Genomic DNA, 26,390 nt, shown 5'->3' on the forward strand with positions numbered 1-26,390 from the left:
TCTCAATCACTAATTTCAAGTCTTCTTCAGTACAGCATGAGGAACAAAATGTTAATGTTCCAGTGGGGCAATTTGCTATACAGACATTCGTCACACACAGACATACATTATACATCAACTACATCAACAAGATCCACATCACTTGCACTATCACCATAGATCATCCAGATTATAGTTTGTTTAAAATGCCAATAGCCAGAGTAAAAGATAATCTGTGTCTGTTCATGCTGCCTTTAGGGAAGCTAAACCTCCGCCCTAATGGAAGCATCTGGAACTCAAAGTGTAAAGGACGCAGGGGGTCAATTTAGAGTAAAACAGAAGATCAAGCAGGGTGGGCTTCAGCACTACGATCTATCCCGTCAGGAAATATCCCCAGCTCCACCCTCTCGCCCAAATATGGTCACTTAGGGCTCCAAAAACAAACCAAATGGAGATAATGTAATGCCAAACAATGGCTGATGTTTTCACCAATGGCTTATTCTTGGGATTACCATGTTTGTGAAAAAGAATTGCATAGAAATCTTTCTCCAGCTCCAGATAAAGTTGTGCAGAGTCTGATAAACTGACAAAGTTTAAAAACAGGGGGTTGATGCAAAAAGAAGTGAACTCACTAAACCTCTGTAACCTGCTCTTCTTCTCAGCTTGAGGCTATGGTAGCTGAACAGCTTGGAGGTCGACAGGTTATGATAAGGAAGAAGAATGCGTGGTAGATTTTTTCAAACTGTCCTTCGTATGTCTGACAATGTTGTAAAAGTGCAATGCTAATAAGTAAAAAAAAGGGAAGTTGTGTAATTCACCCGGAGGAATTTCACTTGAATAAATCACTCATTAAATTGAAAACAAACTTGCCAACCTGAAGTTGGTGCAGGAGGAAAACCCAGGCGGTCACCAAATTCAGTAAAAATCATCTAGGCACTGTGAATGTTTACGCAGACTTCATGGCAATCCATTTAATAGCTTCATAGTTATTTTAGTCTGGACCGAAGTGGGAGACCAATCTAAAGAGCCACATGGCTTGCATGGCAGAAAAACTGCAGTGTTGCTCCGGCAGACACCGCAGACAGATGAGTGTTCAAACCAGTGACATTTTTCACATCTCCTTTGTGTTTCTGACAACACGCACTTCCTTCCTCCCTGCCAGATGTTTCAACGAGGAGAGCTGCCTGTCCCTCAAGCAGCTGGAAGGATACCTGGTGGTCCTCCAGCCTGACGCCCCTCAGATCTCTCTGTCCGGGGTCGGCCCTCACCTGGCCCGGCCTGCCCCTGAGTTTGAAGGCCCCCGTGGTGTCCCCCTTTTCCCTGAGCTCCGGATTGTCTGCTCCTTGTCTCATGCTGTCAACACGGCTGCACAGGGGATGGAGGGTGGAGGTGAGTCAGGCATTAAGTAACCCCAGCTCTTCATCTATGAGCTAATTTAAGAGATTTTTTTCTCATATCACCTGCTCTTACCACTTTCTGTATAAGGAAATGAGAGAGCATCTGTGGTCTGCCTCCTTTGCACCTTAAATTTGTGTAATGAAGTCCTCATTTGTCTCCTTTTGCCTCCTCTTAGCTCTGATGTCCGATGCCGTCGCTCACACTTTGGACGGCTGCGAGGTCCAGCCGCTGGGGGAGGAGCTAAACCCAGAGAGGGAGGAGCTTCTGGTGGACATGGATGTTGTGCGAGAGAGGGGACTGGAAATCATCAATACCACTGCTTATATCGCCATCACAGGTATTCTGCATGAAGATGTCACACACATTTAAAAACCGCCATAGAAAACTCCTTTTTCTGACACAAAGCATCGTAGACATTAGTATTATCTTTTCCTGGCCAAGACAGGCAGCAATAACAATGAGTTCCAGATAAACAACATAAAACAGATGCCACAAAATATGTCTGAAGAATCCTGATTTAATAATTTGCTGTCATCTGTTTCTGTCTCTTCTTTATGAAGCGCCTGAGGTATCTCTATAACATGAAATATTCATAACGTGATGAGCAACAATGACTGCTAAAGGTCAGAAAAACATTTTAGTTTAACAATCACTCAAACTTGGCTTCATCGGGAGCGTGTGGATGTGGTTTTACCAGAACTGATTAACAGACGGAAGCAAACGGCCCCACGAATGTCATCACATTAAATCCAAATATCACTAAATAGGAGACATCACCTTTTTCCAATGAGTCATGTCCAATTAAAAACAGTGAGGAAAGCAGAAAAAGGCATAATAATTTTTACAATAACTGAAACTGTTTGAAACTAGGTCTTCAGTGCCTTTAAAACTTCTTCACTCAGTTCTTAAAAAGTCGTGATAGATTTCCAATGACCTCAAAATGTGATATGATCCATCCCAAAACAGACACTCCCAGCTGTCAATAAGTAGCTGCAGACTGCTTTTCTCTCCTCCTCCTTGTGTCCACAGTTTTCATCTTAGTATTGACTCCCTGTCTCCTTTTTACTTCTATTTTGTTTCTGTGCTCCTTAAGGTGCTGAATCCATCTCCGTGTATGAGGATGTCCTTCGCTCAGTACGCTACCGACTGGCCAAAGGCTCAGCCCGCTTTGAGAGGCGGTTCCGCCTGTCCTGCTCTGAGATGAATGGCAGATACACCAGCAATGAGTTGACTCTGGAGGTGAGAAGACTCATCGTTCACATAACACCTCTAGGACTGACAGAAAGATAGACATATCCTTTAGATTTGAGCATGGACATTCTTGACTTTTAGGAACAGAATATGCATGACCTTGTATTATTTAGGCACCATATTCTTCAAGCCGCAAACCCAGTGAGGTCACTCTTACTCCCTCTCTGTTTTAAGGTGAACTTCCTGCACTCCCTGGACAGTCTGTACCACCCCTCTCACCTGCTGGCCTCTCAGCAGCAGTTCCTCCATCCATCCCACCACGCTGGAGAGCTGAGTGGACACACCCTGCCCAATCCACACCGCAACTCAGGTGATCTTTCCCTCTCATCAACTTTTCCTGACCTGTTACAATTGTTAAAAACAGCACCTTCTGAGAACAGATGTCGCAGTAAAACACAAAAGAAAGATAGAAAATACATTCGCCACCATGTAGAGTGATGGATTAGGGTAGACTAATGGTTGGGGCCCGTACCACACGGCTGCAGCGTCCACCTTTTGATTCCCAACCAGAAAACTTTATGCAAAGTCCCTCACCTTGTATCCCGTCTCTCACAGAACCGTGACTATCAAATAAAGGCAAAAATGCCAAAAAAATTAAACGAGGGATTGATAGAAATGAAAATAAATAAGTAGGTAAGTCCAGTATCTTGCGCTGCTTGTTGAAGGTATTTGCAATGTTCTGTGTGTTACTAAAGCTTCCCTGTGGAGTTTTAGACCTCTAATAGCAACATGGAGCTGTTTTTCTGTGAGTGGGTACCTGCTTTGTTTATCTCATGCACACATGTGATGTGATACGCAGTCCTACCAATGATGTAATATTATGCCACTGATTAACAGGTGGCAGTCACAGGCAATGATATGCTGCAATGCACCAGAAGGCTGCAAGCCAGTCAATATGGATGTAAACATTTCAGGATATGAAATACTTAAAGAATTGGCTTTGAAACATTTGTTAGATCAACACACCCACGGTGTAACAAAACTTTGATGTTTGTTTGCAAGAAAACTCCAGTGACCAAAGGGACAGTTCAGAGATGGGGAGCTGCAATGTCAGATTTAATGTCTTCTTCAGTTTGATGCTTTGGGCAAAGAACAACCATCAAACCCAAATCAAAAGACCACAGAGACATTCTGGTGATAAATGGCTGCAGCAGAACTTTAATGCAGCGATATCAATAGTTGTGTAATGTCCTGCTACACTTCTGGTGTTTCATATGTGCAATAACAGCAGCTACGCAGCTGATAAGATTATCAGGTTGAATAATGTTGCCCTCAAAGTCTAACAGCAAATAGATTCAAAATTTGCCCTTAAACAGCTGGTTAGTTCGGATAATTGTGCTATTTTTCATACATTAATACTTAGACTGGGGCATTTTCTTTTTTAGCAGAGTTTCTAATTAACTCGTGAATTGGGTCAACATATGTTTAAACTTCACAAAGAGAGAAAACAAGGATGGATTCCCGTTGGATATTAAGGAAAATTAGGGAGAATTTCACTGAACAAAAATGTCCTTTCAAGGACTTCCCTACCCTGTCAATGTCACTCAGCCCCGAATCCACATCACGCTGTTAATCCTTAAAGACCTCAGAAATTCTCTCATTTGCTCCAGACCTTTTTCTTTTTTTTTTTTTTATAGAAAAAGTATAATTGCCACCTTAATATCCTCAAAATGGCACCTACTCCCTCTCGCTCATTAAAAATAACAATATATGTAATTATTTTTCATTTCCCAAGTTTCCCTGCCGGACACAAGATGTTTCCTCCTGTACTTCACCGTATGAACACCGGAGGCTTCAAGTTTCCACATTGCACATGTGTACACAGAATACTGACCCAGGATTGGCTTCCAAACTATTTGTGATGTTACAATTTGTGTTCGCCCCATAAAGTTAGATTTTTTTTTTTGAGCATAGAGAAAATGAACTCAATCAGCAATGAACGTTAAAACAGCCTTTTAGAGTCAAACTCTGAACACTGACAACTGAGGGAAAAAACTGGTCACAAGTGTATATACATTTTAAGGTTGAGTGATCACTCGAGAACTAAATATTGCGTTTGTTTAGGACTAGCTGTGGATTAAAACACGGTTGGTCCTCTAGTGTTTACCACAGAAAAGATGTGTGTGTAGGATTTGCCCAAATAAACTGCAGTTCTTGAGTCAGTTGTTATAAAGAACCTCTCACCAAGTTCAGCGATGTGGCTCACTTGTGTATTTAGAGTACAGAGCAACAGAGGAGTAAGCTACATCAGGCTTCACTGTCCAGACAATACTTCTAGGGTCAATACATTGTTGGTTTTGCTATTTAGATTTGTCAACAATAAAAATAATGTAATATATAATAAGATTAACCCATTAGATCTAGATTGTTGTATGACATAATAATCACTGTGGTCTCCTTTTTTTTTTTTTTGTACAGTGGTGCCAGGAGCAGCCACCGTCATCATAATGGTGTGTGTGGGTTTCCTGGTTGTCATGGTGATCCTTGGTGTGTTCCGAATTCGCTCCATCCATCGCCGTGGCGAGGGTGCCAGGGGCGGGGCTAAGGAAGGAAGCAGCCAATGGGACGACTCTGCCCTTACCATCATCGTCAATCCAATGGAGGTAAAAAAAAAAATTTAAAAAAAAAAGATACAGATGAGATATCAACCTGAAAATGACACGATCGTAATAACTGACCACAGCTGGGCCTTATTATTTATTCATTTAGTTATTTACATATTTTGGGGTCTGACTGAGTAATAGTTATTTAAAAGGTTTTGGAATTGGTGCAATAGATTGCTTCAGCCAGCAGCTGTGTAATTGGCTGCAATGACCGCAAATCCTGCAAATGTAATCCTTTTGGGCAAATGCTCCCATCAAAGAACATCCACTTGAGTGCTTATTTTTGGTGGTGGCACTGGTTGGTTCAGATCATTACTCCAAGTGTCTGACAATATAATGGAAAGGATTGGAAGACCTCAGCATATTCTGTTCAAGGCCACCAAACTCCATTGACAAAGAGTGTCACACAACAGATTTAGATGTACAGTAAGGGAACATCTTAGAAAGGTAATATTGCTGTTATTGTTAATGGTGTCTGGAGGCCTTCTAGCGATCCAGTGGCTGGTTACAAAAAGGATCTTACACTTTAACAAATAGTTCTATCTCTGTAAGGATTATTTCTATAGAATAACAATCTTTTTGTTACCAGAAAACAGCTTTTGTATTGCTTTGTTCAAAGCCGCCAAACTCAATTGACCACATCCGTAATTTTACCTCATAGAACACAATAGTTGCTCATCGATCACTGCCTGGGTTGGTTAGTTTGTTGGTGTAAACAACAAAGTCAAACAATAACACAACAGATTGTTTTATTCTGTAAAGTACAAAGGCTGTTTTTGTGGTAGTCTGGTGGCCTTGATCAGAGGGATCCGACTTCTGTTTCTGGTTAAATAAAGGAGCTTACTCATTGCCAAAGACTATCTGGGTAACGATTCTTTCTATAGAATAACAATCTTTAGGCGATCAGAAAACAGCTGTTAGAGCATGTCGCCCTGTTCACAACTACCCAACTCCACTGACAGAGACAGTAATTTTACATCACAGAAGAAAGGAGTTGCTGGTCTACCGCTTCCTCAATCTGTTAGATAGTTTTGTGTGACTTGTGCGCTCAAACATAATCGCCATCACTTCCGATTGCTGGCTTCCAACTGCAGCATTTAATCACTTAGACCCTGAAATATGTTAACAAATGCAAAAATTAGTCTTTAACGTCCACACGTCTCTCTTTCTCACAGTCCTATGAATCTCGCATGGGCATCTCTGCTGACACGGAGGGGGAGGGGGAGGAGGACGAGGAGGTAGCGGAGTCACCTGACGACGCCAGCGACGACCAGCGAATCATCATCAAGAAGGAGGGGAGGGACGGCAACGCCCGTCGCTACTGAGCCACACGTGTCTGCACCAGTTCTCATGGAAACCACAAACCGGATCACCAGTCACACACTCCAACACTTCTAATATCAACGACTGCTGACACCACTAGTATAAGGAATGTATGCTTACAAACACTACGCACAACACAGTCACTGTAATACTCTTGACACTCAACGCCATATGTGACCTATAGCCAACGATGGGCTGTTGTTCTCCACCTAAATGTTCAATGGCACAATGTATACAGTTATTGTAATTTAATCGCCTGAGCAAACCCCACCAAAATTGTTTGTGGTGCACCAGTTGGTAATCACAAGATGGTAATGTGTCTGTATAGTGTAATACTGGTTAAATGAGACTACTTTTGTTTAAAAAAAAAAAAAGAAAAAAGATTGTATTCTATCTTTTGTTATTGAACACAGAATGAAAACTTTACAAAATGAAAACAATCCGCAACATGCCGGCCTTGAACAGATCTGTAGGCAAAGACACAAAGCCTTGATCCCGACGCGTCTCCACACTCCCTTATTAGACTGACTCGAGAAGTCTGTGCACAAGCTCTTCCCTCCGTCTTTGCATCCTCTCGCCGCATATTCCTCAACCAGAGTGAAGACAGTGAGGTCAGACATCACGGCCACGCAAAAAATAAAAAATAAAATCCACTATGCTTGCAGATTTTTTTTGTTTTTTCTTTTGGTATTGTGTCGACTTTAGCACTTCAGCTCCTGGCTATACTTTACGTGGGGCTGACGATAAGATGAGAGGATTTGAGGACTATCAACCACACACCTCATAATTTACACAAGTTGAAAGGGAATAAAAGCCTCCAGGCGTTGAGCCAAAATTGGAGTCTTTGCAAAGTTTCAGCTTGTGCCACTAAATACGAATACAAAACATCACCCATCTACAGTAAACCTGACCTCTGACTCCCTCCCCTCACGGTGACCACTGGAATGTGACTCTCACTGCACTGTTTCACTCACTGCACACTGCTCTTACAGTAACTACAAGACGTCACATTGCAGACACACACACAGGAAACACACACACAAACACACTCCATGACGCTACCCCTGCTGTTTCCAGAATGTCAGCTCAGCTTGGGCAGTTTTGATTGTATTGATTGTAATGAATTTTTCTGTACATACAACGATGAATATTATGATATTATTGTTATTACTATTATTATTGCAGCCACTCTTTTATCTGCACACTTTGCGAGGGAGCAGATTCTGATTTTTCTTTTTTTTCCCCCCATTTGAGTAAATCACCTTTACAGCACCAGAAAACAGTATAATAATAATAATAATAATAGTAGTAGTGATAAGGATGATAATCCCTGGCTTGATGAGTGTCTCTTAATTTGTGTGTAATATTGTTGTAATTTAAGAACTTGTCAATATCTGAATCACAGAAAAAGGAGGGCACATTGTTGTGATGCTTAGATACGTCTCACTCATTTTTATCTCGTACGCTTCCAGGTCATTTTTTTGAGATCTCAGAACGTTTACTTTCTCTTCTTTTTATTCCCTCCATAAATTATCATTCGGTTCAATGAATGTACAACTGTGTGCTTCTCCTCACCTTCCCCTCCTCCCTCCCGCCTCTTCCCTTCACCTCTCCCTCCGTGTCTCTTGCTGTCTGTCTGTGTAGCCTATCAATGTGCAGTGCTAAACCTGTCAGTAAATAAAGCCTGTCGTTTTTGAGTGTGATGTTAAGAAGGAATAAACATTGCATTGATTAATAACTTATATTATTACTATGTTACTATCGAAACATTACCTGTAATTATTGATACGATGATGACATGGATTATGCTGACTAATTGTTATTGAGAACTGTCAGAAAACATTACAAAATTCATAATAAAAACACTATATGACGTCTCTACGAGAAAGCTTTCTTGTCGGGAGGAGGAACAATGTAAAACTGTTAAAAAGTGAGGTCACATGTGAAAAGTAACTTAGAGGTTCACATATTTTTACATTTTTAAATGAAATAAAATTTTAAAATATCTTGATATCACGTATGATTAGGCCCATAACAGTACAAAATGACTATCTGTGTACTATGTACAGTATGAGAATGCAGCTCATTTACTGCACATATGTAGAATTTTGAGGTACTCACTTAAGTATTTTCATTTTTGCTAATTAATATATCCGGTAAAATTTCAGAAGGACATATCGTACTTTTTACAGACAGCTGGAGTGACAAGTTACTTTTCAGTTTAAGATACCAACATTATATTCTTATATAGCATAAGTCACTGTTTTTGACTGAACGAGATGTATATGAAGTAAAACTACTAGGTTGAGCAATAACATGCTGCTTATGTTAGAAGTTGAACTGAGGGTAACAACAGCAGCTACTTTATCTGAATACCTAAAGGTGTCACTTGTTTTGAAGAGTGGTGGCGACATGAGGGCTAAGAAACAGCTATTGACAATCTTCAGTAGCTTGAAACCCCCCCAATGTAAGCACGGTTTGTAGCACTCTTGTGAAACGAAACAATTGAAGGACTGTGTAAGCACCTTTCATGGGCAAAATATTTCAAATAATTCACACAGATGTTCATATTCACTACTCTAACCCAGCAAATTACTCAAGGGGGTCGCTACGTTGAAAAACAGTGGGGGCATCAGGGTTTGATTAAAAATAAAATGTGTGGTCTTCAACATACACGATTTTAGGCAATGTAATAAATAAGGAGACTGCAGGTTAGCGTAAATAATTAAAGCAGTTATAAACTGCATAATGGTGCATCAAAATTAATTCAATCTCATATGTTGTTGTTTTTTTTTTAAAGCCCCAAGATCCCAAAGTAATTTAAAACCATTATTTACACCCTTGACATGCACTTAAGCTTGTGCCCCAACTTCAGACAGGGTGCTCTTTAACATGAAGGATTCGTCTTAGAAAAATTAAATTTGGGATATCAGGGCTTCTACAGACTTGGATTATGCTGGATGAGATGTATGGAGCCATTTTATGTTCTCTTTCACTTGTTCGGCCCCCAGCTACTTCATTTATTAAGTCTCTATGTCATGCTGTAATATTTGCAATTATACCCTCCTCATTCACTCTTTTCCATGATATTTACATGCCACTTTTGCACTTCTGCTACTACCTGTTTCAATTATTTATTTATTTTTTTATCCTTCCTGTGACATTATAACAAAATAAAATTAGCATTTTCTCCATTGATAATAATACATTTACACTAGAGTTTTGACCAATAAAGATGTTGCCTTGTATGGATACTTTGAAACATGTTTCTTTGGGTAAAATCAAGGTGAGGGACATTAAAAAAAAAGTTTTTTATACACCAGTGTTGCAATTTGTTTTATTTGAATTAACTTTGCCATGTGTCCTTTAACACCAACATTTGCTACTGGGTTTGCTTTCTTTTCCTCTCAACGTAACCTTGGTTTCAGTTCCACTGTAACTATAAGTGGGTCAGGGGCCCGGGGTCATTAATGGTCCAGAGGTCCAATGTGTCAAATGGGGAGCTGTGTAAATTTTTGCATTCAGGACTTTTACTTCCAATTACTTATTTGTACATCGTTGAATATTTTCTGTTACAAAAATGATATTAAGAAGTTTTATCTAAAAATAATAATAATAATAATAATAATAATAATTTCATCACGGGGGTTTCTGGTTTGGCACCTTGCAACTGCAGTCCTGATTTGTTGGACTTTGATCGCCTGCGCAATATCTTTTGTATTTTTTTTTTTTTTTACGTAGATGCTCCTGCGTCTGTTTCACTACGTTCTATTTTTTCTGTCTTCTTACGTCAGCGCGTTGAAGAATACGAACCCACCGTACGGTAACGAGACACTCCAAGCGAACGGTGAAGGGTTTTGTGGGTCATGGAGGAGGAAGGTAAATAGAAAGAGAAGCGCTTGTGACACGCAGCGGCTGCTTTTGGACGGTCACCGGGAGGTTTGACACTGCGGCAACTTTTGCTGTGATTCGGTGGTAAAAAAAAAAAAAACAGACGGAGGGAGACAGACAAGCGGAGCGGAGAGGAGGGACTGTCGGTTCGGCTACAGCAGCGGCTGTCGGCGGTGAGATGAACATCATGCTACCCGTCTATTCATGCCTCTGTGGCTTCATACTACAGGAATGATATCTGCACTTAGCCCCACAGTAGCTAGCTAGCACTGTACGCTAACACTAGCCACACTATTGTTGTAAGGGTCATTATTTCTTCGAGTCGTCTTCCTTTATCTCGCTGCTTAACGAGCAACATAAGGAAATACACGTTAACGTTACATAGAGAGCCGTTTACCATGCTAATGTTGCTGCTCATAGCTGAAGCCACAGTTAGCTAGCTTCGTGCAAAACAAAGCTACCATTGCTCCCAGTCTGGTGAACTGCTCTGACACATGACAGCAGCCTGACAACAGTCTGACAAAAACCTGTGTTTGTGCGTGTGTGTGTGTGTGAGAGAGAGAGAGAGCTGGCGGTGAGATGCCCTCAGGTGTGCACAGTGTAATACTTCTACTCACTCAATAAAAGTAGGATATGTCTGAATATGCGGGGCATACCTTCTCCCAAAGGTGATGCGTTGGGAGGTCTGTGACGGTGAAGTGAGCAAGTAAACAGGTGCCACAGTGGCCTGTCTATCTGTCATAGTGTGCGTATTAATATCTGTGTCTAATCCTCTTACTTTGACCCTAATCATCATACAGCAGCTGTTTGAGTCAGAATGAAATATTATTTTATCTGTGTACTGAACCATAAGAGCCCACCTGTGGATCTGACTCTTTTATGATGTTTTGCTGCGCCAGAGTAGTCCACAGTTGAGTGGAGTGGACAGGGAATTAAATCTCTATTCCTGACAGTTCATTATGGAAATTGTTGCTATTACGTATCCCTCCAGAGGGGTTAGAGAAGTTGAGTAGGCCAGCATGTACAGCAGTTTGTCAGCTGTTCATCTCTGGGCCAGGATGTGGGTCAGTGATTTGAGCAGCAGGGTTTCATCATGGACAACATATAGTCATTTTCAGTAATGCAGCTGGGAGCCACATCACTGTCATAAGGATTTTTCTTCTGTTATTGTTTTTACTCCTGGAAGATCAGGTGAGTGATCATCAGATAAATGAGAACCAAATAGGACATAATGACAAAATGATATTGGTGCTGCGTAATGATGACAGTTTTGAGTGTATGGCTGTGCAGATAATCAAAGTATTATAAAAATCATGATATCCAAATTGTCGAAGCTACACATTTTTGATCAAGGTAAAATCTGTGACAAAACTGCATTATAATTAAGTATGGGAGTGTTGCAGAGATGCCCTGACCCACAAATCCTGCTCTCCGATTGTTAGAAAACTTGTGTGGTACAGACTATATGCATTTTTAGAGCTAATACCGATTATTAGTATTAGTATTATTAGATTTTTAGTATTATAAGGATTTACATTTGCAGTAAAACATTTACTAATTTTCACGTTACTAGAAAATATCATAGTTTCAAGGTATTAGGGTACATGGTATTACACAATTATTATCCTTATAGGAATGAAAAGGGTTTTGCTACTGATACCAACATCAAGAGGTTTTTCTACAGTACCTGTTTTGTCTTTCAACAAAATAAGCCAATGGTAGATATTGTTTCAACAAAGGTGTAGATGTACCTGAATAATATTGTCAAAAATAAATTGTCAAAATTGCTAATTGAATTAGGAAATATCTCATTAAAGAACAAGATAACAACATACCCAGACTTTGAATTGCAGTTTTTTTGATACTCACTGCTATGAGCATATTTTGTCGGCCGTACCAAAGAAGAGTTGAAGCTCAATAGCCAGCCCTGCATGATAACAATTATAGTCTTGTTTTTAGTAATAACAATATTGTGATGTGAATGTCTTGTTCTCACAGAAAAGACTGGAGTGTAGTCAGTGTAATATGCAGTGAATGCCTGTGCCTGCCGGCCCATCACATCCCCATTATTAATGGTTCACCCTCAGCCAGTAAATGACCCGAAAAACAGCAGATGGAGCTTGATTTGGTTACGTGACATGAGCTTATCTGTGCAGTGTGAACACACTCAAGAATTCACCTTGCTTGGCCTGTCAGCTCTTAAAGGGACCAGAAACCATCACATATGTTTTTAATGGGGATTTGAGATAGTATATTATGATACAAAGGATTACATGTAGGGCAACACATTGTGATTATATGATAGATATTGCCACTTTGATGAGCATTACAGCTGTAGTTGGACTGCTAATTTTTGCATTTAATTTGAACTGAAAAGTATGACAATGATGATGTTTTGAGGGTCTACACATTCCCTTACATCTGGAGAATATTGATTGTAGGCCGGGGTATCCCTTGTCGGTTTTTCTTGAATTTATCACGCTCTTGATCATTGATCCGATGCTATGCGACTGTGAATGTCCGTCTTGAACACAAATTGGATTTTGCGCAATCATCCAAAACAGAAACTGAGAAATGCATCTGCACATTCTCTTCTCAGTTCTCAGGTGGTCTGATTGGGTTTGCCTCATCCTTGTGTTGCCATGGCGATGCGGGAGTTGGTGGAGGCAGAATGTGGGGGAGCCAATCCTCTCATGAAGTTGACCAGTCACATGACCAAGGAAGGGGGGGCATGGCGGCACCGCTCAACACCTACAGTGAGTAATTTGTCATTATACATTTAAATATATGTATTACATATGTTCATATTTGAGTCTTGCTTGACAACAGACATGTTTTTTTCAATGTTTTCTCATAGATTCCCCCCGCTGCCATAGAAATTGCAACTGAGGAAGAGGTCAGTGCTTCAGTTCCTTTCCATATTCAGTGTATTTTGTTGACTACAATACTGTATTGTCACCATTCAGATGTGTTTCTCTGTTAATACCGGATGCCTTTTTCTTCATATAGTCAAATAAATGTACAATAATCTTTCGTAGCTGTTGTAACGTGCTTTTACTTTGGCTCCAGCTGGTGAATGAGTTCCTTCAGGCGCCCCCACGACCCCCACACACATTTGACATGGGTCAGCTGTTGGAGGAAATGCAGCAGATTGACCAACAGAGCTACAGACAAGCTCCACAGAGAGGCATGTATTCCTGGATTTAGGTATTTTCTGTAGTGTTTGTATGACTGTTTTCAGCATTTTAAGCACCACGTATTTCTATGCTATAGCTCCAGATGTGGCAGCGTTGGCCCTCTCCGGTGACTGGACAGCTGAGTTCCTCTCAGGTCCCGATGCTGCCGCCGCACCGGGGCTCACTGCTCTTGGTGATGCAGCAGACGCTGATTGGACGAGAGAATTTATTGCTGAGGCTGCTGGTAGGTTGAGTTTCCTTTAGTTGCTCTTTGTTGCTAGCCTGTGTTTCACTCTGGAAACACACACTTTGCTTGATGTGCATGTCATCATCAGTCTGTCATATGCCATCACTTTCTGCTGAGATCAGAGTAAGAAGGCCTTAGATAAATCCTTTGATTTTTGCCTTCTAAGTATATTTTACAATCTGCCTATCTGTGTGTTTTTTTTCCTCTGCTCCAGATCCTGGACGCTGGGCAGAGGAGTATCTGGAGCAGTCAGAGGAGAAGTTGTGGCTGGGAGATCTGGGAGACAAGGAGAACGAATGGTTAGAACGGAGAATGGAGGACATGGATAGAAAGTGTTGATAGTACGCAAATGAAAAGTGGCTTTTATCAGGGGTCTTCAGTGTTTTTCAAGCCAAGTAGCCCTTAGCTTATAGTGAGACAGAGGAGAGATCCCCTGTTACATAGATTGTATAAAATTGTTGCATATTAAACTGTGCTTACAATAACATTTAGGATGACCTATAGTGCAATATATAAACAAGTTGCCGTATTAGGACCCTATCACATGAGGCAAATGGTTGGCTGTCAGCCAATGTTGGGGATATCGTGAGTATTTGTTGCCAGAGAAATCAGTCAGATTGGCTGTTCCACTTAACTAATCAGTGGACCTAAGGAAAGGGGAAGTCTTTGGAGCCTGTTGCTGTAATATCTATGATTTCAACCCTTTTTTGTGCCGTTTCTCCTTATTTTTCAATTCGGCCACTTTGCCAGTGCCATCTGCAACATATTTTATCGAAGTTGGCTATATTAACAAGACTGGTGTCCAAATATGCTGCTTTATCATAACAATGCTCTTCCATCAACTAATAATTCAGCTGCCCCCTACAGTAACTGTTGAAGACTCAGTTTTGTATAATTGGCTACCTAAGTCACACTACAATAAATATGCTGTATACTATAATTAAGCCACGTGTGGGAGTGAAAGAGAATAGTCGCAGAGGCAGACAAAGGATAACAGATTTGAATACATGTCTGATCATTGATAATGTTATTGTCTTCTTGTCCTCTTTGTTATGTTTCTGTAGAATTTAAAATTTTCAGACAATCCATCCTTGTCTGTGACAATGCTGGAAAGGCTAACTGAACCAGAGCCGAAAGTATTTTGTGTAGAATAACAGCCTTACAGATGTCTAATCATCAGCATAGTGCACTGACCTCAAAAATGCAAAGTACAGCCTTCAGCCTGAATTGATTAGTTCTTGTCTACATATGCAGAATAAATACTGTCTCTTATTGTAATAATGTAATTTAAAAGAGCTTGATGCACTTTTTTTTTTTAACTGCAGCCCCTGACAGTTTGATGGCATATGAAAACACACTAACAGCCCATTAACTCAACATTACTTAACAAAAAGTAAAGAAATGACATGACTCTATCTCAGAATTCCTTATAGCATAATATTAACAGTTCTTTGTTGTTAATCTGACAGGACAAAGGAGTATCAACCAGGAGAGGAGCTGAGGCAGACAGCCAATGAGCTTGTCTCAAAGGTTGATGACCCCAAGTTACAAAACACAGAGGTGCGCAACGACTTAATGTTTACCTGACAGCTGTTGGATCCTCTTTAAACCATGTGTCATTCCTTTTTACATATCTATCTCCATATCTTTTCTCTTTTTCTTTAACATTTTATTATGGTAGTTTCCTGGGAGCAACTTGGTTGGTTGGGAAAGAAACTAGCAGTATGTTGGTATAAACCTGACCAATTAGTAATGGTTAATGGTAAATGTTTTTTGTTTTTGCTGTCATTTTTTTCCATTGTTGTGTAGTTCCTGCGATTCATTAGGCAGATTGGCGAGGGCAGTGTGACAGTGGAGAGCAGAACAGACAAACAGCTCACAGATAAAGCTCAGGCCGAGGAGGCTCAGAACTGGGCCTCCAACCTCAACCAGGTACGAGTCTCTGCCCACTGAGGAGGGGATGGTTGCAACTGGGAATACATTGGGGAAGCACATTGGTTCACTTCTGCACAGTATAGGCAATGCCATGTGACTCATCACCCCAGTATCTAATGCAGAGTAACATTTTCCAAAAAACTAACCAAAAGCAGCCACTCAGCTCTCTGTAATATGAAGCTCATGGCTGCACAGCATTGCTGATGGAATTTGTTCAGCAAACAGACGACTCTGCTTTTCTTCTTATGCATTCAGTTTTTAATGTGTACAGTTGAGCTGAGTCAGTTTTCCTTCAGTTTTTTGTTTTACTGGGGTTGATTACTTTGACCTCATTCAGATCAAGCAGAAAAAGGCTGTTGCCATATATATATGTTGCCATATATATATATATATATATATATATATATATATATATATATATATATATATATATATATATATATATATATATATATAATATATAGCCCATTTCTGTCAAGAAAAGACAAAAAATAGATCAAAGTTTAGATCTAAAAATATATTTCAGTACTTTCAATAAGTTTAACATATAACATAATAAGTCACAATTTCAACTTACTAATCAAACATTGTCATACATTAAGTGAAGTAAAGTTATTTATGGTTACTTTGATTGTGATTTTGTATCAGAAAAGTATGAATTTATACTACCCTAACTCTAACCCCAGCAACACTCACATTTTGTGTATCGGCTGATATACACACAGTTTTTTAGACAATCCCTGAAATGTGGCTATGAAACACCCTCTGACATATGAGATCTTTAATGAAAGCAGAATTTCTTTCCATTGAACAGTCAACTTTAATGTCTAAACATCAGTGTACTGAAAACAGTAAAGAAAAACTCAGGATTTAGTAATAACCCTTAGTAATGAATTAGCCGAAGAATCTTTCTTTGCAGTAACATCTCTGAAAAAGTTGTTTTTGTATGAGTACCAATATGGATCTATCTGTGATCTGTGTGGTCAATAATGGCTGATAACTACAAGTGTTGCTGGAGATTTTTTTATGTTCTCCCTGAACCACTGAAGTAGATGAAGTTGTGCCAGAAACCCCTAATCTGAATACTTTGACTTACATTTTTTATCATGTCCAACTTTTTATGTATTTTCTTTTCTCATCCTGGCAGAAATAGGCTTCCAAATTACTCTATGTATGTGTAGCTCTCAGTCCTGTTCTTGATGAATATCTGTTCACCATGGCTCCATTGTACTTTATTGCCCTCTAACTTTGACATGTGCTTTCCATTTTTTGACCTCCGAACTCTCGGCTTGCCATTCCCGCAATTAAAAACCACCATTCATCTACTCCCCCTCCTACTAAAATTACTCCTACTCCGACCAACCCTTCCAAAAAAAAACCTCCTCACCAACTGCTTCCTCCTCCTCAAAACATTGCCCCATTTCCCACTGCCATCCCCTCCCGCCATAGTTCCTGACGGAGACAGGGGGAGGGAGTCTTCCCCTGGAACCCCCAGAGAGGAATCAGAAGATTGAGAAAGTTAAAGCTAAACAAGCAGAGCAGTGGGCCAAGGTCATCAGGCAGGTAGGACCTCTGTGGTCGTGACAGCGTTAGGTATTTTATTTTTAGCTGCTATATTTAAGTTTAAGCTAAGTTTAAGTTTAACATAAAACTTAACATACCAGCAACATTTAATTATTGTGTTGCTGTTGAGTGCATTTTCTAAGTGAATGACAATCAGGAGTTAATTAGGAAGAAATGTAAGAAAGGAGTAGGAGAAAATAAGCTTTTCTGTGTTATTTCTTCTTTCATTTTTTCCTCCTTTTCATTCACTTCCCTCTATATTTTTCCTGTTTTAATATCCACATCCTCAGCTCTAATAACAGTTCTCATCCCCAGCAACTGCTGACTCAAGTCAGTCACTGTTACTGCTCTTCATTGCTATTCAGGTGTCAGAGGAATCAGCTGAAGCCTGGGTGGATGAGTTTGCCACATCAGGACCGGATTTCCAAGAAGCTAAAGCTGCTGTGGAGGTGAGGCAGGAATTAATGAGCCAAAACTGAAGAGCAGTGATATCTGTAGATGAAGCACACTGGTGTCCTGCAAGATAAATCTGCTGAAATCAGGAAATTTGGCTAAACACAAATTGTCTATTAAGGAGCCCTTGATAAAGTTAACTTAATCCTCTTTGAGTAATAAGCAACCATTGTTTTTCTCGCCATCAGTACACTGTCATCAGTCCCTTAGAAAAGTACAGGTCAAATATGTCTATAATACAGAATGATATATAATGTGAGGAGACTGAAGTAATGGTGTATATCTGTCATGTTGTCAGAGTGATGTGGACTTCTGGGAGAAGCTGCAGCAGGAGTGGGAGGAGATGGCTAAGAGGGATGCAGAGAGCCATCCCTGGCTGTCTGACTTCGATCAGCTACTCAGCAGTTCTTTTGACAAGGTAGCTGTCAACCCGCTCTGATTAGACATCTGCTAAGAAATATGTTTACATGTTTGATGTGTAAAAGCATATGACATGCTGTATGTTGGACACTCTACATACACACACTCTGAGCAGCCTGCATGTTTTCCTGTGTTTGCCCCAGGGGTATCAGTTTGAAGAGGAAAACCCCTACTTATCCCATCCAGACCCTTTGTCAGAGGGAGTGAAGAGAATGGAGGCAGGGGACATCCCAGGCGCCGTGCGATTCTTTGAAAGTGCTGTACAGAGAGAACCAGACAACCAGCTGGTGAGCTTTTTTTTTCATTTACATTTTCTTCAAATTCTTTGACCATCTGAATTCATATATCATAAATTATAAATGCACTTACCTTACTTTTGATTTTACTCACGTTTGCTTCCCCACAGAATGACGTTGTAATGACGCTTTTGTGTGTGTGCGTACATTTCTTTTCATGTAATTGCAGGCTTGGCAATATCTGGGAACCTGTCAGGCAGAAAATGAGCAAGAATTTGCTGCCATCAGCGCCCTCCGCAGGTAGGAAATCAGAATTGCAAAATGCTACCTCAAGCCATAAAGATGCAAATCAGACATTGTGTTTGGTAAATTTTGGAGGCAAAATCTAATATATTGTTACCTGTTGTCTTTGAAAACATTGTTTGGACATTATAATTATATTGTAATTATAATTTACTAGTAGCTTAATAATGACTGCCTTTTTGAGTAAACATCTATGACAAAATTCAAGAAGCTGCCTAAAAAAGCAAAAAAGTAATTAATGGAAATAGATTCTATCCTGATACCTAATTAATTAATACAAGTGTGCAGTGACCTTACAGCTCAGGTTTATGTGTCTGTAGCCTCCACTTTTTTAACTTCACCACATTAATAAGGTATTTGCTATCTCACTTAAAAGCATACGACAAGATAACGTTGTTCCCTGTGACTTATTCTCTCTTCACATCACCTCCTCTTATTTCACTAGATGTATAGAGCTGAAGAACGACAACCTGACGGCTCTGATGGCGCTGGCTGTCAGTTTCACTAACGAATCACTGCACAGGCAAGCCTGTGAGACTCTTCGCGACTGGCTGAAGCACAATCCTAAATACCGTTCTGTGTGGGAGCAGAATGAACGCGAACGCCAACAGGATGGTGCCAGAGATAGGGACAAGGAGAGGGAGAGATTTGGGTCACTGCTGCCAGAGTGAGTATCACACACACACACACACACACACACACACACACACACACGTGGGATTCAGAATGATTTAGGGTTTAAATTGAAACATAAAGATCCAGCATCTTCTGACTCTTTGTGTTTCTCTTTTCATGTCTCTGGCACAGATCTTTGTTCACTGATGTCCAGACCCTGTACCTGCATGCAGCTAACTCTGACCCCGCCCAGGTGGACCCTCAGCTGCAGTGTGGTCTGGGAGTTCTCTTCAACCTCAGCGGGGAGTACGACAAGGCGGTGGACTGTTTCAGCGCTGCTCTTTCTGTCACACCACAGGTTGGTGAAGAAGTCCTAACCTCTGTCTGCAAACTGCCAGCTGTTTGTTTCTGAGCACTTTCTTCTTTTCTTTTGTCTCCATCAGGACTACCTGCTATGGAATAAATTGGGTGCTACACTCGCCAATGGAAGCCGCTCAGAGGAGGCTGTAGCCGCCTACAGGACTGCTCTGGAACTACAGCCTGGTTTTGTACGCAGTCGCTACAATTTGGGAATCAGCTGTGTCAACCTAGGAGCACACAGGTGAGGAAGACTTTGGTCTGTAGATTTGTGTTTTGTCTGAAAATGGTTGAAATAAACAAATGGCCCCCCCACACTGCCAGGCTCCAATATCCACATTTGAATGCCCCAAAGTAGTGACGTTCGAAGACTATTGCTACTCATCAGTCTGAAGAGCAGCTCATATTTGACCTAGCTTCAGACCTTTAATGGTTTGGATGTGTTTGCATACTCCTGTTTGTATCAGGTTTAACCTTTAAAAGGGATGTACCAGGACACCCTGGTGCAGTGCAATAGCTTTTTACTTCCACTAGATGGCATCAGCAGCTCTGCGAAATACACTTAAACTGTATTAATTTATTTAAATTGATATCAGAAACTATTTAAATGTAGTCATGATTATCTGTCGTTCATCCTGCGCTGTTTTCTTTCTCCCATCTCCTCAGAGAGGCAGTGGAGCACTTCCTCGAAGCTCTGTCTCTTCAGCGCCAGGCCGCCGGAGATGGAGCAAGAGCTGCAAGGGGGCCTGGAGGTGCCGCAGCCACCATGATGTCTGACAACATCTGGTCCACCCTGCGCATGGCTCTCAGCATGATGGGAGAGAGCTCTCTGTACTCTGCTGCTGACCGCCGGGACTTGGACACCTTGCTGGCTCACTTCTGCCAGAGAGAGGTAGAAGGTGGGACTGAATGAGGACCAGCCAGGGGGAGGGGTTTTATTGAGTGTGAGTGTGTTTTGCTGGGCGGTAAATGTTTGGGTGACTGAATGAAGCGGAATCAGAGAGGTAACGGTTTCAAAGAAATGGAGGAGGAAGACACTGTGAATTATTCAACATCCTAGAGACATCATCTTGTGGTCATATGCACTTCAAGTACTTTTATCAAGTATTGCAGTATTAGTCTCTACTGGGAAGACGCAGCCAGCGGTAATAGAATCATGTTCGCTGTATTTGACATGTTTGACAGTCCCCACATTTCCTCCTAATCTGCTGATATGGAGAACTGTGTTTCATAAAACATCACAATGATTTGAAATTTGTTCTCAGTGACGAAAGTGATGAAGTAGAATGAGTAAATCTATTCTGTATTCAGCCGTGTGGATTGTTATGCTTGTCATGACATTCAGTGCTCTCACAGTCTTTCTCAACAGCAGGTTGTACGTTAAACCTTATACTCAGTACGGTTATGTAGATTAAAGGTACAGTATGGCTTTAACATTGAGTAGAGTAGAAGTGCTCTGTAGAGAAGGATTAGGCCAGTCCAGAGATCAGACACTAAACACAAGTGCTGCAGCAGATTTTCTTTTTTTTATACTTTATTTAATTTTGTAGTAATCAAATATTGACCAGGATGATGAACTGACAACCAGCGGGACTGTTACTGTTATGAAACGGTGTGTGTGTGTGTGTACAGTATGTGTGTGTGTACGTTTGGGTTGGGTGGGGGATATTAATTGTGTAACTGATGACAAGATCATATAATTGTAATATCATTGAAAATGATCTCTCTGGGCTCCTCCCTCTCTTTTTTTCATATCGCTCTTGTAAAACAACTTTGCTTCAATGTAAAATAATGCTAAATGCCATATTGTGTATTGTAACATAATTGTTGCACTATAATTGTTTTCAGGCTAGTTAAATCCTGACTGCAATGTTTAATATAATATTCAGCAATAAAGCTTTGATTCCAGACATCTGTTGGTGATTTTTTTTTTCAGTCAGTAAACAAAACAGCTTGGCTTCAGTGACAAAAAAGTATGAAGCATTGAACAGAGACCTCTTTAACAAATCTGATAACAAATAACAGATGGGAAGGCAGATGACATTTAAAGTTGGAAACACTTGTACTAAGAAAGTAAATGGAACTACTTTGTTTTGAATTATGACTGTTATATAACAGGATTATTAGTCACAGCTGTAGGGTTTTCTACTGTTTAAATTCATCATTTTTAGCATGACTGTGTTTATGAATCCTGGTGTGTGCCACCAGTTAATAAGCAGAATTACATTTCAACAAACACGTTTTTAAAAGGACCTTACAGACTAAAAAGTTGAGCACATATGACAGTTTGTGGTGTTGTTAAATTGTATTGCAATATACTGATAGTGGTGGTGTTTCTAATATTTTGTGTCCTCCATTTAAATACCATAAGGTAGATAAGAAAATGTCAGCTCTTTCCGAAAATGTCCTAAATTGATAATGTATTTGACTTATTGCACATATTATGTCTATGTCATTAATCCAACTGTTTTCTTGTTGGGTTCAAAATTATTATATACATATTATATAAAACATTTTATAATAAGAGTTAAATATTAATTGTAATAAAATACAATAGATAAGTAAATAGAATTACACCTTTTTTCAAAAGTGATGGTAGCTGAATTATAAATTGACCATTTTTAGAATGTTTTGATAGATTATTATTAAATTACTATAACTTTAGTTATGCATTTTTAATGAAAAACAAAATTACATAACATTATCTTATGTGCGTACATCATGACATACACTACTGTTAAGGATATACAGGTGTGAAGGTATTCAACATGCACAGTTGTAGGCAATGTAAGGAGATTGCAGGTCAGGGTATGTAAGTAAAGTAGGTAGAAAATGCATAATGTTGCATTAAAATTAATTTTGTGTCATTTGTTAACTAACATTTGTTGGTGCCAATTTTTAACCAGGGGTGTGGTTCCACTCTGTTGCACTTTGCTGCATGTCGTCCCCTCTCTTTGTCTCTTGTTACCTGTCCCGTCAAAAAAAAGGTATAAAAACACCACAATTTACACCACTCTAAATTAGTTAGGGATATTGGGAAGTATGGGTTAATATATATGGAAGGCTTATTAGGGCCAGGGGTTAAGAAAAAAAAAAAGTCATGCACATCAATAATAAAGTTGAAATGTAAAAAACATTTCAAGATTATGTTAGGTTGATAATAACTTATTGATACTGAAATGCATACTAATTAATTATGCTGTAGTGGCACTTCAGAAATTGGATACAGAAAATGTAGGCGCGGCCTTCTCGCATTTTGACTTTTTTTCTCAATTTGTTTTTTTTTCTCTTGAAGTGCATAATGAAACCAAAAATACTTCCTCCTCTCATTTTCCCCCCTCAACCCCTAGCCCTTGTACTCTTCCATACATTTACATGTGTGTATGGATATGCAATAAATGATATGTGTCACATTATTTTTTGGGGACCAAAAATATTCACAAATTGCAAAATAAAATTTCACATATGTCACTGAATGAACAATCAGGTGTGAAACACAAAAATGTCCCTGACTAATTTTGAGTAGCAATAAAACTCAAACCTCCATATTTCTGTCAACATAGTGCTCAAAATAATTATACGTTGCAATATGCTTTTCCACAAATAATGTGGAAAGTATATGTGGATAATAATAATATTCTTGATGTGATTATTGTTCTTTGTGTCCCTCCTCTAAAACTCCTCCAGGCAGTTTGGTCAGGGAGGGGCAGTGTTCCAACATAACATTTCATGTTCCTGCCTCAGACAGACAGACAGATGTGATAAACAAAGCCTCCACTCAGAGAACTGCAGCTTTCAAAATGTGTTATCAGCGGCGCGCCACGCCCCGTCCGAAAACGCTGCCCTCTGAGCCAATCAGCGCCGAGGAGCCGGAGAGGTCGCAGACGCTGATTGGCTCATTCAAAAATAGCACGCACGCAGCCCCGCCATTTAAATGTTTTAAAAGTCGTGTGTGTTTCTCCGTTTAACACCAGTGTGGAGTAAGTGAAAAGAGGAATAACATCACGTTTTGTCTTCGTAAGCGGTAAGTCAGAGAATATATGTTAAACTGTACACTGATGTTAGTTACAGTAGTCTGAACTCAAATCATGAGAAGCTCGTGACGGTCAATGTTAACGTTACTATGACAATGATGCTCGTTTTGATTTTTAGACATAAAGTGAAAGTCTGGGTTCAGTCAAGCTAGCGCTAAATTAGCTTGTTGTCGTCTAGCTAACAGCTCTTGTAGGTTAAGCTTCGCTGTTAGCTTGTATATTATGTGTTGGTGTTCATAGACGTGTGAATACAAGTATGTAAACATTTGAATTTATGTTTTGCATCCACGTGTAAGAGGTGAATTTAGTTCTTACATGAGTTATGTATCATAATATAGTTTACAGGCACTTGCACGTTATTATATGCAAGTTTTCATTGTTTTGTAATGTGCTGGTTGGGTTTTATTCACAAATTGCAAGAAAATCCTTTAGTATCTTATCTGTAATTTTTCCACTAGTATGCTGTTTTATACTTGGATGATGTGTTTGTGTGCATTTCGTTATCTTTTATTGTTTTGCCCTGTTTTGAGAACTGCATGCTGTTTTTGTGTTTCCTGCGAGCCAGTTCCCGTTTAATAAGCATCATGGGATCCAGTGAGAGCAAGATGGCTGCATGCGCACAAGTAAAGCCAGAGCCGGCCATCAAAAACAATCGGGTCAACGCGCTGGTAGATCCACGCTCCCCTTCAACAGGCATTGACCGTACACCCATTCAGGTAGGTTACCCATCATACTGTAAGCTGTGGGGGAAGGGTGGAATATGTAAAGTAGCTGAACCATTACAAATAATGTTTCCTAGGTTGGTGTGCTGAAAAGTGAGTGTCCGCAGGCATTCGCTGATCCCCGCTCACCTACTGTCGGTATTAGCCGCACCCCTGTCAGAGAAGTCATGAGAGGTAATTATTTGTTGAAGAATACCTTTCAGCTTGACCCTTCTGACCATGATGTCCTGTAACGTGATGTTCTATCTGTTCTTAACAGCAACGGTTGGGTCCTTTGCTCGCCGCCTGGGCATGCTTTTCCATAACGAGGCTGAAGGCAAAGCCACCGAGAAACGCTTCAGTGACGTGGTGGAGGAAGAGGAGGCCTTAAAGGACGAAGAGTTTGCTTCCACTAAGCCGCTCCTGACTCCTCAGTCTATCCGCAACTTTGGTTCCCTGGCTGATCATGCCAACCTTTTGGCCACCCCTGTAATGCCCCCTCTGCAAAGTGAGGGTAGCTTAACCCCGTTTGTGCTTCTTGACCACCCCCAAGTGGAGGTGGAGCTGGAAACTGAGGGAGAATTTAGCCTTGAGGAGGCAGAGGAAGCTAAAGAATCTCCTCTTCACAAGAGGCTGAGCATGAGCCTGATAACCTGTCATGACGGAGCAACTTCGACACAGATCTTTGCTGAGGTGCACCGTGACTGTGCTACATCTCCAGTGTCTAGTGTGGTGATAGAGCCGATCAAGAGTGGTATGGATCATTCTTATGCCGTTCCTTCTATCACCGTTGAAACTGAGACCCCTGTTGCGCCTTCCCTGCCCGCTGATGCAGATGATTCCCCAGTTCAGGTGTCCACAGCACAGTCAGAGGAAGCAGAGCAAACCCCACCGTCTGAGGAAATGAAGGAGCTTGTTAAAGAGTCGTCTTTGCCTGCCGCACCCACTCCAGAGCCAGCAACTGTCCCCAAGTCAGAGCAGCCACAGCTCAACACTGGCATCCGCTGCCCCACCATCGACCCCAAGAGCCCCAGTCAGGTGGTGTTCAAGCCCCAGTGGCTGGGAAAAGGTTTTGGCGCCACTGGGCTGAAAACTAGAGGAGGCTCCTCCCCTCTTGCTGTCCGCTTGGCCGTGAAGAACGTAACCAATGAAAACAAAGGCCAGTCCGGAAAACGGAAGCAGAAAGGTGTGTAGGGAGTTTGTGGCGTCATGTGGTCTGTGATGACAGGATGTTTTTTATTTGACATTTTTCCATTTCTTTTCAAGGTACTGAAGGCCGCTCCCCGCTGCAGATCCTTAAGGAGACAAACTCACCCAGGGACAAACGCTCTCAGGTACCATACACAAGTATTCTTATTCACAGAAATCCTAATTTGTATTACAGTATACTGCTTTGTTTTTTGTAAGGTGATATTTAGTAATTTGGTGTCAGCTGAGGTAGTGTTTGCTACTGACATTCCAGATGAAACTGAAGGCCTCCACTCCAGATAAGCAGAGACTGGGACAGATGGACCGCAGGGTGCTGGCAGTGTCTCTGGATAAGGAGAACAGATGATCGACTGCAGCCACGTGTACAGAATCCTGCCTCTTATATATCTTTTATAACAAGATTTTATCTGTACAGCTTCCTTTGTTTTCTGTGTGTATATTACTTGTAACTTCCACTTCCAGCAGTTTCCTGTCCTGTTTTTCTCATCTTGTAAATATTAATAAAATTATTTGCACAGACACTACAGTTTTGAATTGTTTTAGTGATTGTTAACTATTGTTTTAAGATACTTTGGAGGTTTTTTAACTTAATTTCTTCCACACTTAGATTGTAACATTTCTTTATTTTTGCACCAAGAGAATAAAAGCTCAAGATAAATGAATATTTGTTCATTTTTGCAGATCTAGTGTGTCATG

General features: G+C 40.5%; 3 protein-coding genes across 7 annotated transcripts in view; all 3 read left to right on the forward strand.

Moving 5' to 3' along the window:
* Nucleotides 1-8,431, forward strand: part of clstn3 (calsyntenin 3) — a 28,567-nt gene extending 20,136 nt beyond the window's left edge. For both annotated transcript variants that reach the window (XM_037074886.1, XM_037074887.1), the window contains 6 exons: nt 1,142-1,368; nt 1,553-1,714; nt 2,471-2,616; nt 2,803-2,938; nt 5,047-5,231; nt 6,407-8,431. In XM_037074886.1, coding sequence (XP_036930781.1) covers nt 1,142-1,368; nt 1,553-1,714; nt 2,471-2,616; nt 2,803-2,938; nt 5,047-5,231; nt 6,407-6,556 — 1,006 coding nt within the window. In that variant the 3' untranslated portion in view covers nt 6,557-8,431. The remainder of the gene's footprint in view (nt 1-1,141; nt 1,369-1,552; nt 1,715-2,470; nt 2,617-2,802; nt 2,939-5,046; nt 5,232-6,406) is intronic.
* A 1,938-nt stretch (nt 8,432-10,369) lies between these two features.
* On the forward strand, nt 10,370-21,660 carry pex5 (peroxisomal biogenesis factor 5). 3 transcript variants are annotated; one of them, XM_037074928.1, is made up of 17 exons: nt 10,370-10,618; nt 13,045-13,201; nt 13,303-13,341; nt 13,515-13,632; nt 13,719-13,865; nt 14,083-14,167; nt 15,338-15,428; nt 15,678-15,800; nt 17,253-17,366; nt 17,732-17,815; nt 18,118-18,237; nt 18,383-18,526; nt 18,705-18,775; nt 19,224-19,445; nt 19,586-19,751; nt 19,837-19,994; nt 20,417-21,660. In XM_037074928.1, the coding sequence occupies exons 2-17, from the start codon at nt 13,088-13,090 to the stop codon at nt 20,661-20,663; spliced, it is 2,043 nt and encodes a 680-aa protein (XP_036930823.1). In that variant the 5' UTR covers nt 10,370-10,618; nt 13,045-13,087; the 3' UTR covers nt 20,664-21,660. The 3 variants fall into 3 exon arrangements, with proteins under 3 accessions (XP_036930823.1, XP_036930824.1, XP_036930825.1); XM_037074929.1 differs by lacking the exon at nt 17,253-17,366; XM_037074930.1 differs by lacking the exons at nt 15,678-15,800; nt 17,253-17,366.
* Nucleotides 21,661-23,616: 1,956 nt separating this feature from the next.
* Nucleotides 23,617-26,218, forward strand: cdca3 (cell division cycle associated 3). 2 transcript variants are annotated; one of them, XM_037075004.1, is made up of 6 exons: nt 23,617-23,774; nt 24,350-24,500; nt 24,584-24,680; nt 24,766-25,671; nt 25,752-25,819; nt 25,948-26,218. In XM_037075004.1, exons 2-6 carry the CDS (start codon nt 24,369-24,371, stop codon nt 26,038-26,040), a joined length of 1,296 nt encoding a protein of 431 aa, XP_036930899.1. In that variant the 5' UTR covers nt 23,617-23,774; nt 24,350-24,368; the 3' UTR covers nt 26,041-26,218. The 2 variants fall into 2 exon arrangements, with proteins under 2 accessions (XP_036930899.1, XP_036930901.1); XM_037075006.1 differs by lacking the exon at nt 23,617-23,774 and adding an exon at nt 23,886-24,038.
* Nucleotides 26,219-26,390: the final 172 nt, after the last annotated feature.

This window comes from Acanthopagrus latus, chromosome 17 (assembly GCF_904848185.1).
Source record: "Acanthopagrus latus isolate v.2019 chromosome 17, fAcaLat1.1, whole genome shotgun sequence".
NCBI lineage: Eukaryota > Metazoa > Chordata > Actinopteri > Spariformes > Sparidae > Acanthopagrus > Acanthopagrus latus.